The sequence below is a fragment of the Electrophorus electricus genome, chromosome 7 (genome assembly GCF_041902795.1).
Source record: "Electrophorus electricus isolate QZ-2024a chromosome 7, ASM4190279v1, whole genome shotgun sequence".
Classification (NCBI taxonomy): domain Eukaryota; kingdom Metazoa; phylum Chordata; class Actinopteri; order Gymnotiformes; family Gymnotidae; genus Electrophorus; species Electrophorus electricus.
The window spans coordinates 29404896-29417317 of record NC_137503.1 but is presented as its reverse complement, the minus strand read 5'-3'; the positions used below and the strand labels follow the sequence as shown (position 1 = coordinate 29417317).

General features: G+C 43.2%; 1 protein-coding gene across 4 annotated transcripts in view; it reads left to right on the top strand.

Annotated features, from left to right (window-relative positions):
* Positions 1 to 12422, top strand: part of esr2a (estrogen receptor 2a) — a 46715-nt gene that overhangs the window by 24637 nt on the left and 9656 nt on the right. The window contains exons 1-3 of one of the 4 annotated variants that reach the window (XM_035524315.2): positions 5420 to 5940; positions 9540 to 10097; positions 10261 to 10427. In XM_035524315.2, the coding sequence (XP_035380208.1) occupies positions 9691 to 10097; positions 10261 to 10427 (574 nt within the window). In that variant the 5' untranslated portion in view covers positions 5420 to 5940; positions 9540 to 9690. Of the gene's footprint in view, positions 1 to 5419; positions 5941 to 7710; positions 7858 to 8419; positions 8498 to 9539; positions 10098 to 10260; positions 10428 to 12422 lie in introns of those variants that run through there. The other 3 variants (XM_035524316.2, XM_035524317.2, XM_081717337.1) reach the window with 3 other exon arrangements.

The following is a 12422-nucleotide window of genomic DNA, read 5'->3' as shown; positions in this document are numbered from 1 at the left end:
TAATGATCATTGACCATGGCAAATTTATGCTCTTCTTATTACACAGGTAGCGGCACCAAAGTATGTCAGAATTCCACTTCATTTTTAATTAGTTGCAAATTTCTTTTTTGGCAGCCGTTCCATGACTTGTACCTTTGATGTCCGGCCCCGGCTATAACCTTCACTGATATCATTCTCAGTGATCCTTTTGGCGGACCGGTGTTCCAAGAAGCATCCACAGTGATTACACATCTGATACATAACATCCGGGGGCACGGCCTCCATGATTAGGAAATTTGGCGGTAATCACCAGTGGCACAATTGCTGAGCTCTAAAAGCCCAAGCACCAGGAGACATCCAGGTAACGAGGGCAATCATCGCAGCGGGCAGGAGCCTGCTCATTGGATATCCTCAGCACCGGAGCGCCAGGAAAGGCAGGGACACAGGCAGCAGCTCGTCTCTGCCGTCACCTTAGGCTCCGCTCTCCCGCAGCGCGCTCTATGCCGAGTTACATTTACCGAGCCATTACGGTGCATCTTTAGGCCACAAGAGGTGCACAATTTGCAGTCATTCATCTCCTCCAAATGAGCATGAAGGTGCTGAGAGTTGGAGCTTCGATGAGGCCAACACCACGGTGCTCCTTCTGTTAATTTGAATGTTTATCCCCCATTTGCAGGGCTGAGAGTGTCTTTTTGTCTTTGCTCGTGATTGGAGGATGACAAGCCAATCTCTGTTTTGGCTTTACAATAATAAATTAATAAGGGTCAAGTGTCCAAGGCCCACAGCTCAAAGGAAGTGTGTGTTATTGGAATGGCTTCATCCTTTGTAAAACAGTATGGGTTAAGGTTAATATGCAAAAAAAATGATTCACTGATCATGTTAAGATTCAGGTTTAGGATTCAGGTGCAGTGGAAGTGAATGCATCTTTGTTGGAAAGACAGCTTGGTACCACTCTGTTCTCATGAGAAGCGGGTGTGATTTTACAATTCAGATGAAAGCCGGGATAGAAGCTGTCTAGGCCAAAGTTTATTTAATTTAATATTCTTTTGCCTTGACTTTGCCAAGAACATAGCATAGCCCAATTGAAAAAAAGTGATGCATTGTCAAAGTAAAAGATAGCTGTTATTTTTGTTCATTTATTTATACAAATTTCACTACTTTAGTCTTGGTCTAGCAGATAGGAGACAATAGAGCTTCAAAAAATCAAAGAAACTTTAAATGTTTACACTGTAGGAAACATATCTCAGTTACAGAGATAACTAACTCTACAGGGGAGTTGTAACAACACAGCTGAACACAAGTCTGACATGCAGTACCTCGGTATAAGTGTTCAAAGTAACATGAACAAAATAGTTCGCTCGCAAAATGTAGGCTCATTTCTCACCAAAAAAACCCTCTAAATTAAAATCACGACCACATACAGACAACACACATAAAGCAGGCTGCAGGTCACAAATTGAAGCTCCCATGGATAGATTCATGATTAACAACAACAACAAAAAAACAAAAACATAACAGGTGCAGAACAAGCCATTCTGTGCTTGACATTCAAATAGCCCAAATAGGTAAATGTGAGTATTTGGACAGATGAGGGTATTTTATTGGGCCAAATACCTGTGAACCTAGTGGTGAACACACACACACATACATACATACATACATACATATACATATATATATATATATATATATATATATATATATATATATACATACATACATACATACATACATACATACATACATACATACATACATACAGTTGTGTTCAAAATAATAGCGGTGTTTAAAAAAACGTGAGAATCCTTATAATAGTTTTTATTTCCAAGCATTGGGAACACTGCACAGCATATTCTAAATGAAAACATGAAGAAAAATGTATCAATTTTTTAATTACTTTACAGAAAATGAAGAAAAATGAATATTGGACTGTTAAAAAAAATAGCAGTGTCTGCATTTTTCTTCACAAACTCAAATATTTACTGTATAAACTGAAAAATCTTTAGGATTTAGCATCGCTGTGACTCACTAAACTAATATTTAGTTGTATAACCACTGTTTCTGAGAACTGCTTCACATCTGTGTTGCAGGGAGTCGACCAACTTCTGGCACCTGTGAGCAGGTATTCCAGCCCAGGATGCTTGGACAACTTTCCACAATTCCTCTGCATTTCTTGGTTTTGCCTCGGAAACAGCGTTTTTGATGTCCCCCCACAAGTTTTCCATTAAGGTCCGGGGATTGGGCTCGCCACTCCATGACTTTAATTTTGTTGGTCCGGAACCAAGATGCTGCTCGCTTACTGGTGTGTTTGGGGTTGTTGTCTTGTTGAAACATCCATTTCAAGGGCATTTCCTCTTCAGCATAAGACAACATGACCACTTCAGGTATTTTGATATATGCAAACCGACCCATGATCCCTGGTATCGGATAAATAGGCCTGACACCATAGTAAGAGAAACATCCCCATATCATGATGCCTGCACCACCATGCTTCACTGTATTCAGAGTGTACTGTGGCTTGAATTCTGTGTTTGGGAGTCGTCTGACAAACTGTCTGTGGCCCTTGGATCCAAAAAGAACAATCTCACTTTCATCAGTCCACAAAATGTTTCTCCATTTCTCTTTAGGCCGGTCCATGTGTTCTTTGGCAAATTGTAACCTCTTCAGCACGTCTTTTTTTTAACAGTGGGACTTTGCGGGGGTTTCATGCCGATAGATTATCTTCACACAGGTGTCTTCTAATTGTCACAGTACTCACAGGTAACTTCCGACCGTCTTTGATCACCCTGGAGCTCATCATTGGCTGAGTCTTTGCCATTCTGGCTATTCTTTGATCCATTTGAATGGTAGTCTTCCATTTTCTTCCACGTCTCTCTGGTTTTGCTTTCCATTTGAAAGCATTGGAGATCATTTTAGCCGAGCAACCTATCATTTTCTGCACATCTTTATATGTTTTCCCCTCTCCAATCAACATTTTAATCAAAGTACGCTGTTCTTCTGAATGTCTGGAACGACCCATTTTTCTCAGGTTTTCAGAAAGAAATGCATGTACAACATGTGTTGACTTCATCCTTAAATAAGGGCCACCTGATTGACATCTGCTTTTTCATATAATGAATGACCTCACTAATTGAACTCCACACTGCTATTATTTTGAACATGCCTGTTTCAATTATTCAATTACACAAACTCAGGAGCATGCATATCATGAATGTTGGGTCTGATGGTTTTCTATGACTCTACTACACCTACTGGTAAATTATTTGCCATGTAGTATTATAATTTGCATCAAAAACAGTGATTGATCTGGTTAGACATGTTGGACTGCTATTATTTTGAACACAACTGTGTGTGTGTGTGTGTGTGTGTGTGTGTGTGTGTGTGTGTGTGTGTGTGTGTGTGTGTGTGTGTGTATATATATATATATATATACACATTGTTAATAGGAAGCTCTAAATCACAAAATACAAAGTAGATTTCCATTTCCAAAGAACTGGACATTTTTTCTTATGGAACATACTGTTCAAGATTAAAACTGTATGACAACATTTCAAAAAACTACAGAAGCAGTTCTGAAAAGTGAATAGTTCCTCCTTTTTAATATGTAAAAGTAAATAGTTCATGTTATTTGCCTTACCTGTGTTACCCTGGCAGCACATCCCAAACCTCCACCTGATGACTAATATCGTTTGCTCTCCTACCAAAAGATCCAACCTAGCCATTTCACTTTTCTCCAAAAAGCATGTCTATACAGTTGGTGAACAGCAGGAAGAGGAGGCATCGTTCTATGCGCTCTTCCATTCTGAAATCAACCATCTACTACAGAGTCAGATTAGATCCTCTATTGGCTCAAACAGTTAATAGCACTGCTGAATATTCCTTGAACATCTTCACCCTGGCTGCCAAATCTGGTTGCAACAACAGAGCTTGCTTGATGATTCATGACAAGGAAGGATGTCCTTTGGACTCCTTCTGCCACCTACATGGAAACGACTTTCTTTAATATCGATTTACCACAGCACCCCATAACTCTAGGACTCCCAGGGCTGGAGGGTACATTCCTCCTCTTTCCTGGACACATAAAGAGATTGTAGCTCGGTTTTCTGAGTGCAACGAGCATTTCCTCCACTTTTATATCAAGTCACACCAAGGATGGAACATGTAAGACTGAAGTGTTAATCAAGAGGTCTGCCATGAAATTCCCACCACACAGATCCAGGGACTGCATCTTCTGCCTGGCTCTATGCTTCTAGGTTCCAAAGTTTATCTCGTGTCGGTTAAGGAGACTGCTGCTATGGAGGAGACAAGGGTTCCTCTGTCTCTCCATGTCCTTGCTTCCAGTGGATTTGACTTTTTGAAGAAGATGGATGGAGGACCAAAAGCCTGTGTTGACTACTGTGCTTTTGGGGCCCCAGCCTTGACAATGACAATGCAGGGAAGAGTGATTTTTAGTTAACAACGGTCTTTTGTCTCCAGGAGGTATACGCACGGCGGAGCGTGGTGAGCAGTGCTAAAATGACATCACCCCTGTGATGAGAACAGTGTACGGTGCTTTTCTGGTTCTCTCTCCTACCGAGGTTAATCAGAAACTCCAGCACCTGGCTGCCCCTTTAACTGAGTGCCGTAAAAGGCAGACATGCATGTTTTTCCTGTTCAGATTTCATTCAGATTTTATTTAGCATCTGGGCACAATCCTGAATCTAATGGCCAGGTAAATAGACTGAACCAAGACCTTGGTCATTATCTCCATAGTTATTGCAGACTCCAGAGGGCTAAAGAAGTGGTCCAAGAAATCAATGACTTTTTTTTAAAGGCAATGAGGAGGTGTGGACATGTACAACTGGAGAGAGAGCACCATTCGTAAACAGAAGAACCAAGCAACCATTCACATCCCCTGGGTACTTGTTTCTCTACCTTGGGAGTGGTCCCTTGGTGTGGGGATTTGGGGGCCTTCTGTCAAGGGTCCAGCTCATGGCAGAGCCCCTAGAGTGCACTACTTCCTCTAATAACACCTGCTTTTTGTACACTTATTATCGAGCAGTACTGGTACTCATAATGTTTGGCATGTTTGTTACAAAGCCTTCCTGTGTGCTGGTCCTCACCATTGTCAGTTGTCTAATTCTGTCTGTTAAACTTATTTTATTCGCTAAAACATTTTGCAGCTCAACTGGCCCAGTCATTACAGTATACCTAAATCCTTGAGTTTATTTATGAACAAACATGACAAATGTAGGGTATATACATGGGAGATAAAAAACCTTCAGAGTTAGCCTTGATCAATTTATAGACAAGCCTTTGATTTTTGTTAGTCTCTTGTTCACTATTAAAATATATGCATAATTGGTTTTCAGTATGCTCTCCTTACTATATTATATGATACACTGGAATCTCTGCATTTGGTAACAACTTTTTTCTTTTAGAGTCAACACAGTCTGAACATAGCCTTAGGCTTACTCACTCACTTGTGTGGAATTCAGAGCCTATTGCTTAGCACTGTAAAAGAACTGATGATATTCGAATTCATTCTTTTAGTTTTAATCTTTCTTATTCATAAGTCTCTACCTCAAACGAAAAGCGGTTTAGACAGGAGGCAAAAACAAACCAACCCCCCCCCAAAAAAAAACAAAAAAAAAAACAACAAAACACCCCAAACCCCACGTCGGACGAGACTGGACCGGGCGTGGCTGGTGACGCCACGGCTGTCGAATAAGTACCAGCTAGTGCGGAGTGCAAGCGGCGCTGCGGCGTGGGCTCCCGTGGGAAGCTTGGCCACTGAAACACGCGTCTGTCGGGGCAGGCTTTATGTCATGTCTCTTTCAGAGTCTGGCGCAGGGCGGTGATATGAACAGCGGCAACAAACCGATGTTGGGAGAGCAATTCGTGTTTTGGACGAAATTTCAACTCCCCCACCCCCCTAATGTGAAAGAAGACCCCCGGGCTGGCACTACTCCAGTCTAACAGGTGGGTCACCTACTGCCGTGCTTGTGCAGAAGTTCCTGTCTGTATGTTAATGTTAACTATTGCAGTCGATGATACAGACGACAGCGCTCATCTCTGTTAGTTATTAAAAAGACCGTAGTTTATAGGGAGCGTTTTACAGTTCTACTGGCATAAAGTAAGTGGTGCTATGGGTGGTAATAATCCAGTGACCCATTTCAGTAAGCGACCGCCCGGTGAAATTTAAAGCGTCTGCTCGTCTCCTGACAAGTAGAACAGAAGTAAAGTGTGCGACCTAATTTATGAGTTTGCGCATCGTATCGCCCGTTTCCCACACGTCCGTGACATTTGAATGTAAAAGGGGTTGTTTCTCGGCGAGAGAGAAAGTTAAAACGGTGGAGAATAACAGTTAAGCTTGAAAAATGAATGTCGTTGGTTGGCGGCGAAGAGGACATATCGCCGAGTGCCTGGCAAGTGAAATATTCATTTCCAGATGTCATGTTATTCTCAAATCTACTGGTTGTACCTACTTTATTAGAAATTAGAACATTCACTGATCACACCTGTTTTAAATGTATGCAAGTACAGATTCTGGTCCATCTGTTACCATGCAATTTGTTAAACACCAACTATGTCTGCCCCATCCATCACTAGTCTGTTTGGTGTAGAACTGTTCTCAGCAACATTGGCACATGGTGGTGGTGTGGTTGCTGGCGCTGAGGTGGTATAAATCAGGCACAGCGGTGAAATCCCACATTGACTGAGAATTCTGGTAGAAGATGGACCATTGCCTTTACAAGGTGGTTTTTATAACAATTAATACTTTTTTTTTTTCTTGTAAAGTTAGTTGAGTGTACATGAGAAGCTATAACACAACACAGAAAATCCACGAATCTAGGAATGTAAAATAGAGATGTATATGTTCTAATTAAAAGACTGAGCAATAGATGCTAAATTTTAAGTTGCTACATTTCATCTAGAACATCTTGATATATTGCTGTGTTATTTGACATTATAAAGATTCCCTTGCAGTACAAGTTAGTTCATTTGTGGGGGTGTCCTGTCTGGTGGCAGAAATATCCCGACGGTAAATTTCCATGGGTTTCTTTTTGTGGTCTGCATAGAGCATCTTCCTGCAGATGAATTAATGTTGGCTAACTCTTGTTGTCTATAGTTTGGCTCGGTGTTGTTTAAATGATGTAGTCTGTGTCAAGAGGAAAGACCGGCGGAAATGTGGGTGGCTTGCGTGTCATTCATTCAATTACTCATTCATTTCAGGCAGAGATCTACTTGCTATTAATACCATTTGATTTGAAGGTAACAAAGCTGGATCGCTCTTTCTACACTGCATAATCAAACAGAAGTTGTTTTCATTATAGTTAAAATGGTGAGTTTGGGATATGTTTTATGTCTTGACCTAGTTAACTTAGTTTACTTATTAATTTTCTCAAATTCCTGAGAAATCTGATTTCTTCTCCCCAAACAAAGTACAGGATTTTTTCCCCTGGTATTACCTACAGCCCATATAATTGGGGAAATAACTGAATGTCAAACAAAAAATGTGCATGGAGTAAAGTAGCAATTTATCAGGTACAGCGGACAAGTTCCTGGATGTAGGGATGTCTCTCACACTCTCTCTCCCTCTCCCTCGCTCTCTTTTTTGGAATGTGGTAGACCTTCCCAGATCAGGCCTGAATGCTCCTGCCGTGGTTCCCACTCCTCCTCTTCAGGGCAGGGCTTCCCTCTTTGCCTCTCCCATATCCTTTTTCCGCCTCAGTAGGGAGTGCGGGAAGTTGGAGTGGTGGACATCACAGCGGCCTTGGACCCTTTTTAAACCTTTTTTTCTTCCTTCTGGTACGCGCCGCCAGTTAGGAGTCCTCTCTCAGCCTGACTCTCACTGAGGCTTTTGGCCTTTTTATGGAAGCTCTTTACTCAGATAATGTGAGTAAAACCAAGTGGTTATAGTTTTTATTATTTATTTATTTATTTATTTATTTATTGATTGATTGCGATATTAGTTGGGTATGTTTTGTGCTGGCAGCTCTTTCTGACTACTGTCCTTGTAACTGGGTTGCAGTGAGTAAATGTAGGAGCTTTTAGGGAAACGCGAGTTGGAGATGTTTGCTTTGGAGTGGAGAGAGAGGGGTGCCTCCTTCTCTCCTTCACAAAGAGAACGCTGCTCACTGCTTTCTCGAGGAACCGTGGCTACATGCGGCAGACTGCAACTGAGATTAAAACCATAGCCTGCATTTTACATTAGAATTTTATTGCAGGACAAAATAACTATGCTGCATCTATAGCTGTTGCAATTTCTAAAGGCCTTTTTATAAGTATGCTCTCTGTGCAGGCCCAGCTGTGTTTTTAAAGCATTTGTCCGGAAGGTTCTGTGACTGTCCATCTCACTGTGTGACGTATCCCATGTTCAGCTCTGTGTACCTCCGCTGGGTGCTGTATTGGCCAGGAGCTCCCCATGCCTTGTTATCGGTTCAAAAGTCCTTGGCTATCTCCAGTTAGTTTACTTTTTGTTAACTGGGCGAAGAGAGTAGACCCTCTCTCCGGTTGGTCACGCAGGGATGTGCGGGTAAGTCGTTCCTAGGGAACTGTTCCTTACACTTCAGAAACAGGCTGTAGTGTAGCATAGCAGTGTAGCAGAACATAATTTCTTTTTCTTTTATTGGTGTGGTGCAATAGCAGAAATTGCTGCATGCTACAGCAGAATGGTAAACGCACAAAAAGACATTTTCTGTTGGAACTTGATTCAGATTGTAATGCCACTGCAGACAGGGAAAAGCCCTGATTTATTGCTTAATTCAGGTTTAATTGGGCACATGGTTGGAGCTGTGTGTCTGCAGAACGAGAAAGGTGCACGTAAAAGCCTCAGACACTGCAGTTAAGATGAACGGCCCCACAAACTGCATCTGTTGCTGCTGGGCTGAGAGTTCCATGCTGGCTTGTTTCCACTGTCATTTTAGTCTGGTGTGGTAGGATAGATTTGCTTTTTAAAGCTGTTTTAACAAGATTTTGGTAAAAAGTAATGATTCAGAAAAGGCTGTTTGCCCACACAGTATTAAATAGTGTCTAGACAGTAAATTAATTATTTAAGCCCGTTTTAGACTGCTACCTCTTTCTGGTTGGTTTTTAGATGTTGTCTATCTTTTTGCAATGTCGACTTTTTTGGAGTTTTGGTGGGACTCTTGCAGTCTGTGTGGCTTTGCCACCCAGTCGCTGTCTGGTGTGCCAGCAGCCATTGAATAATTATTAACTTAGGGATGTAGTCTTTTTTTTCATGCCTGTACACCTTCTTACCTTACTGTTCAGCCTGTGGTCTCCTGCTGTTTCTCTTGTGTTGGTGCTTTTTGTAAGGACAGCTAAGGAAACCTACATTTATGGCATTTAGCTGTCACTTTTATCCAAAATGACTTACAATTATGACTGAGTACAACTTGAACAATTGAAGGTTTAAAGGTCTTGCTCAGGGACACAACAGTGGCAACTTGGTGGCAGTGGGGCTTGAACTGGCAACCTGATTACTAATCAAGTACCTTAACCACTGAAGGCAGATTCATTATTGTTTATTGTCCACACGTCTTATTCCCAATTCCCAACCCCGACCCCTGTTTTAGGTAGTGTAGTTGGTGAAACAGATGTCCTGGTGAAGATGCCCTAGTCCTGCATTTGGTCCGCAGTCCCAATTCATGACGTTCCTGGTCTTGCTACTCCTGCTGTCCCATGCTGATGATGCGATAGTTCTGCGGCAGACCCGAATGCTGCACCATGTCTGAGTCTCTGGAGAGGGCCGTACCGCTGCTCCAGCTGCAGGAGGTGGACTCCAGCAGGGCCGGACCGGGTCACGTGCTCTCGCCCGCCTTTGACTCCTCCCCACCCCCCGCCCTGCCAGTGGAGAGCCACCCCATCTGCATTCCCTCACCCTACACGGACATCAGCCACGACTTCACTGCGCTGCCTTTCTACAACTCCACCCTGCTGGGCTACGGCGGGCCGCCTCTCTCAGAGTGCCCTCCCGTGCGCCAGTCACTGAGCCCCGGCCTGTTCTGGCCCTCCCACGGCCACGCGGCATCGCTGGCTCTGCACCGGTCGCGCTCGCACGCCCCACAGAACCAGCTCAGCGGCGGGGCCTGGCAGGAACCCCTGCCGCGCGACTGCGCACCCGAGGAGAACAGGTAAGTCCTGTGGACGGGCGGACGGGCGGGCGGGTGAAGTGCGGCTGTATGGGCCTGGCTTGGCTCGACACTCCTAGGAAGTCCTATGCCGGGTCGTGCCATGCTGCTTGGTCCCCAGCTGTTGTCATAGAGCTGTGTCAACTCGGTCATGTGTCTGCTCCAGCAAACCCATGGGGAAGTGGTCAGTGGAGTGTGAGGAGGCTTTCAGCTCCGCAGAGAGCAAAACGGATACGCACTTCTGCGCTGTCTGCAGTGACTACGCCTCTGGCTACCACTACGGAGTCTGGTCCTGTGAGGGCTGCAAAGCCTTCTTCAAGAGAAGCATCCAAGGTAACTGTAGGAACGCAGGCTTGCGTGCAAACACATGCGCACGTATGTGCATACACACGTGTGCGCACACTTATGTGGCAGGTTTTGCTGTAATAACAGGACTGCACTCTCTGCTTTGTTTACTGAGGGCCCCGTCCAGTTTCGCTGGGTTTGTTTGCAGTGTGTAACTTTTTCACTTTGACCTGGAAGCTTCTGAACATCTCCTGCATTTAACTCTAAATTCTAGCAGGGCAGTGTCAGGACAATTGATGGATTCTTTTAAACTACAGTGGTGTGAAAGTGTTTGCCCCCTTCCCAATATCTTATTTTTTTCCATGTTTGTCATAATTACATGTTTCAGATTATCAAACAAATTTAAATTTTAGACAAATATAAGTAAACACAAAATGCAGTTTTTAAATAAAGGTTTTTATTATTAAGGGGAAAAAAAATCCAAACCTACATGGCCCTGTGTGAAAAAGTGATTGCCCCCTAAACCTAATGACTGGTTGAGCCACTCTTAGCAGCAACAACTGTAATCAAGCGTTTGCGATAACTGGCGATGAGTCTTTTACAGCGCTGTGGAGGAATTTTGGCCCACGCATCTTTGCAGAATTGTTGTAATTCTGCCACACTGGAGTGTTTTTGAGCGTGAACTGCCTTTTTAAGGTCATGCCACAGCATCTCAATCGGATTCAGGTCAGGACTTTGAGTAGGTCATTCCAAAGTCTTCATTTTGTTTTTCTTAAGCTATTCAGAAGTGGACTTGCTGGTGTGTTTTGGATCATTGTCCTGTTGCAGAACCCAAGTGCGCTTCAGCTTGAGGTCACAAACAGATGGCCGGACATTCTCCTTCAGGATTTTTTGATAGACAGCAGAATTCATGATTCCATTTACCACAGCAAGTCTTCCAGGTCCTGAAGCAACAAAACAGCCCCAGACCATCACACTACCACCACCATATTTTACTGTTGGTATGATGTTCCTTTTCTGAACTGTTACTTTTACACCACATGTAATGGGACATACACCTTCCAAAAAGCTCAATTTTTGTCTCGTCAGTCCACAGAGTATTTTCCCAAAAGTCTTCAAGATGTTTTCTGGCAAAACTGAGATGAGCCTTTATGTTCTTTTTTGCTCAGCAGTGGTTTTCCTCTTGGAACTCTGCCATGCAGGCCATTTTTGCCCAGTCTCTTTCTTATGGTGGTCATGAACACTGACCTGCAGTTCTTTGGATGTTGTTGTGGGGTCTTTTGTGACCCCTTGGATGAGTTGTCGCTGTGCTCTTGGGGTAACTTTGATCTACTTCCCTTTGTCCGGCAGGTCCTATTTAAATGATTTCTTGATTCAGAACATGTGTGGCAGTAATCAGGCCTGGGTGTGACTAGAGAAATTGAACTCAACTTTCTAAAGATGCGATAAACCACAGTTAATTTATGTTTTAAGGGGGTGGAGGGGGGCAATCACTTTTTCACACAGGGCCATGTAGGTTTGGATTTTTTTTCCCCCCCTTAATAATAAAAACCTTCATTTAAAAACTGCATTTTGTGTTTACTTGTGTTATCTTTGTCTAATATTTAAATTTGTTTGATGATCTGAAACATTTGTGTGACATGCAAAAAAAAAGATATCAAGAAGAGGACAAACACTTTCACACCACTGTATAAAGAAAACACACACACACACACACACACACACACACACACACACACACACACACACGCACACTTCTTTCCCCTCTTTGCCATGTTTGGTTGTTAGCAGTTACCCCTGCTTTTCTCCTGGAAATGTATGAAGCCACAAATAGAATCTCATTCACACAAATCTCAATCTCTTAATATGCTTCCTCAACCTGGCCATCCTAATGAGGATCCCCATGCCCCCACCGATCCACTGGCGTGTTTCCGAGAGTCGAGGTGCTTTCTGTCCTCAGGGGATTCAGAAGCAGCGCATATTGTTCCTGCTCCACAGTTGAACTGCGGCTTCTAATGCCAGTCCATGCTTTTGGTCTGCTTT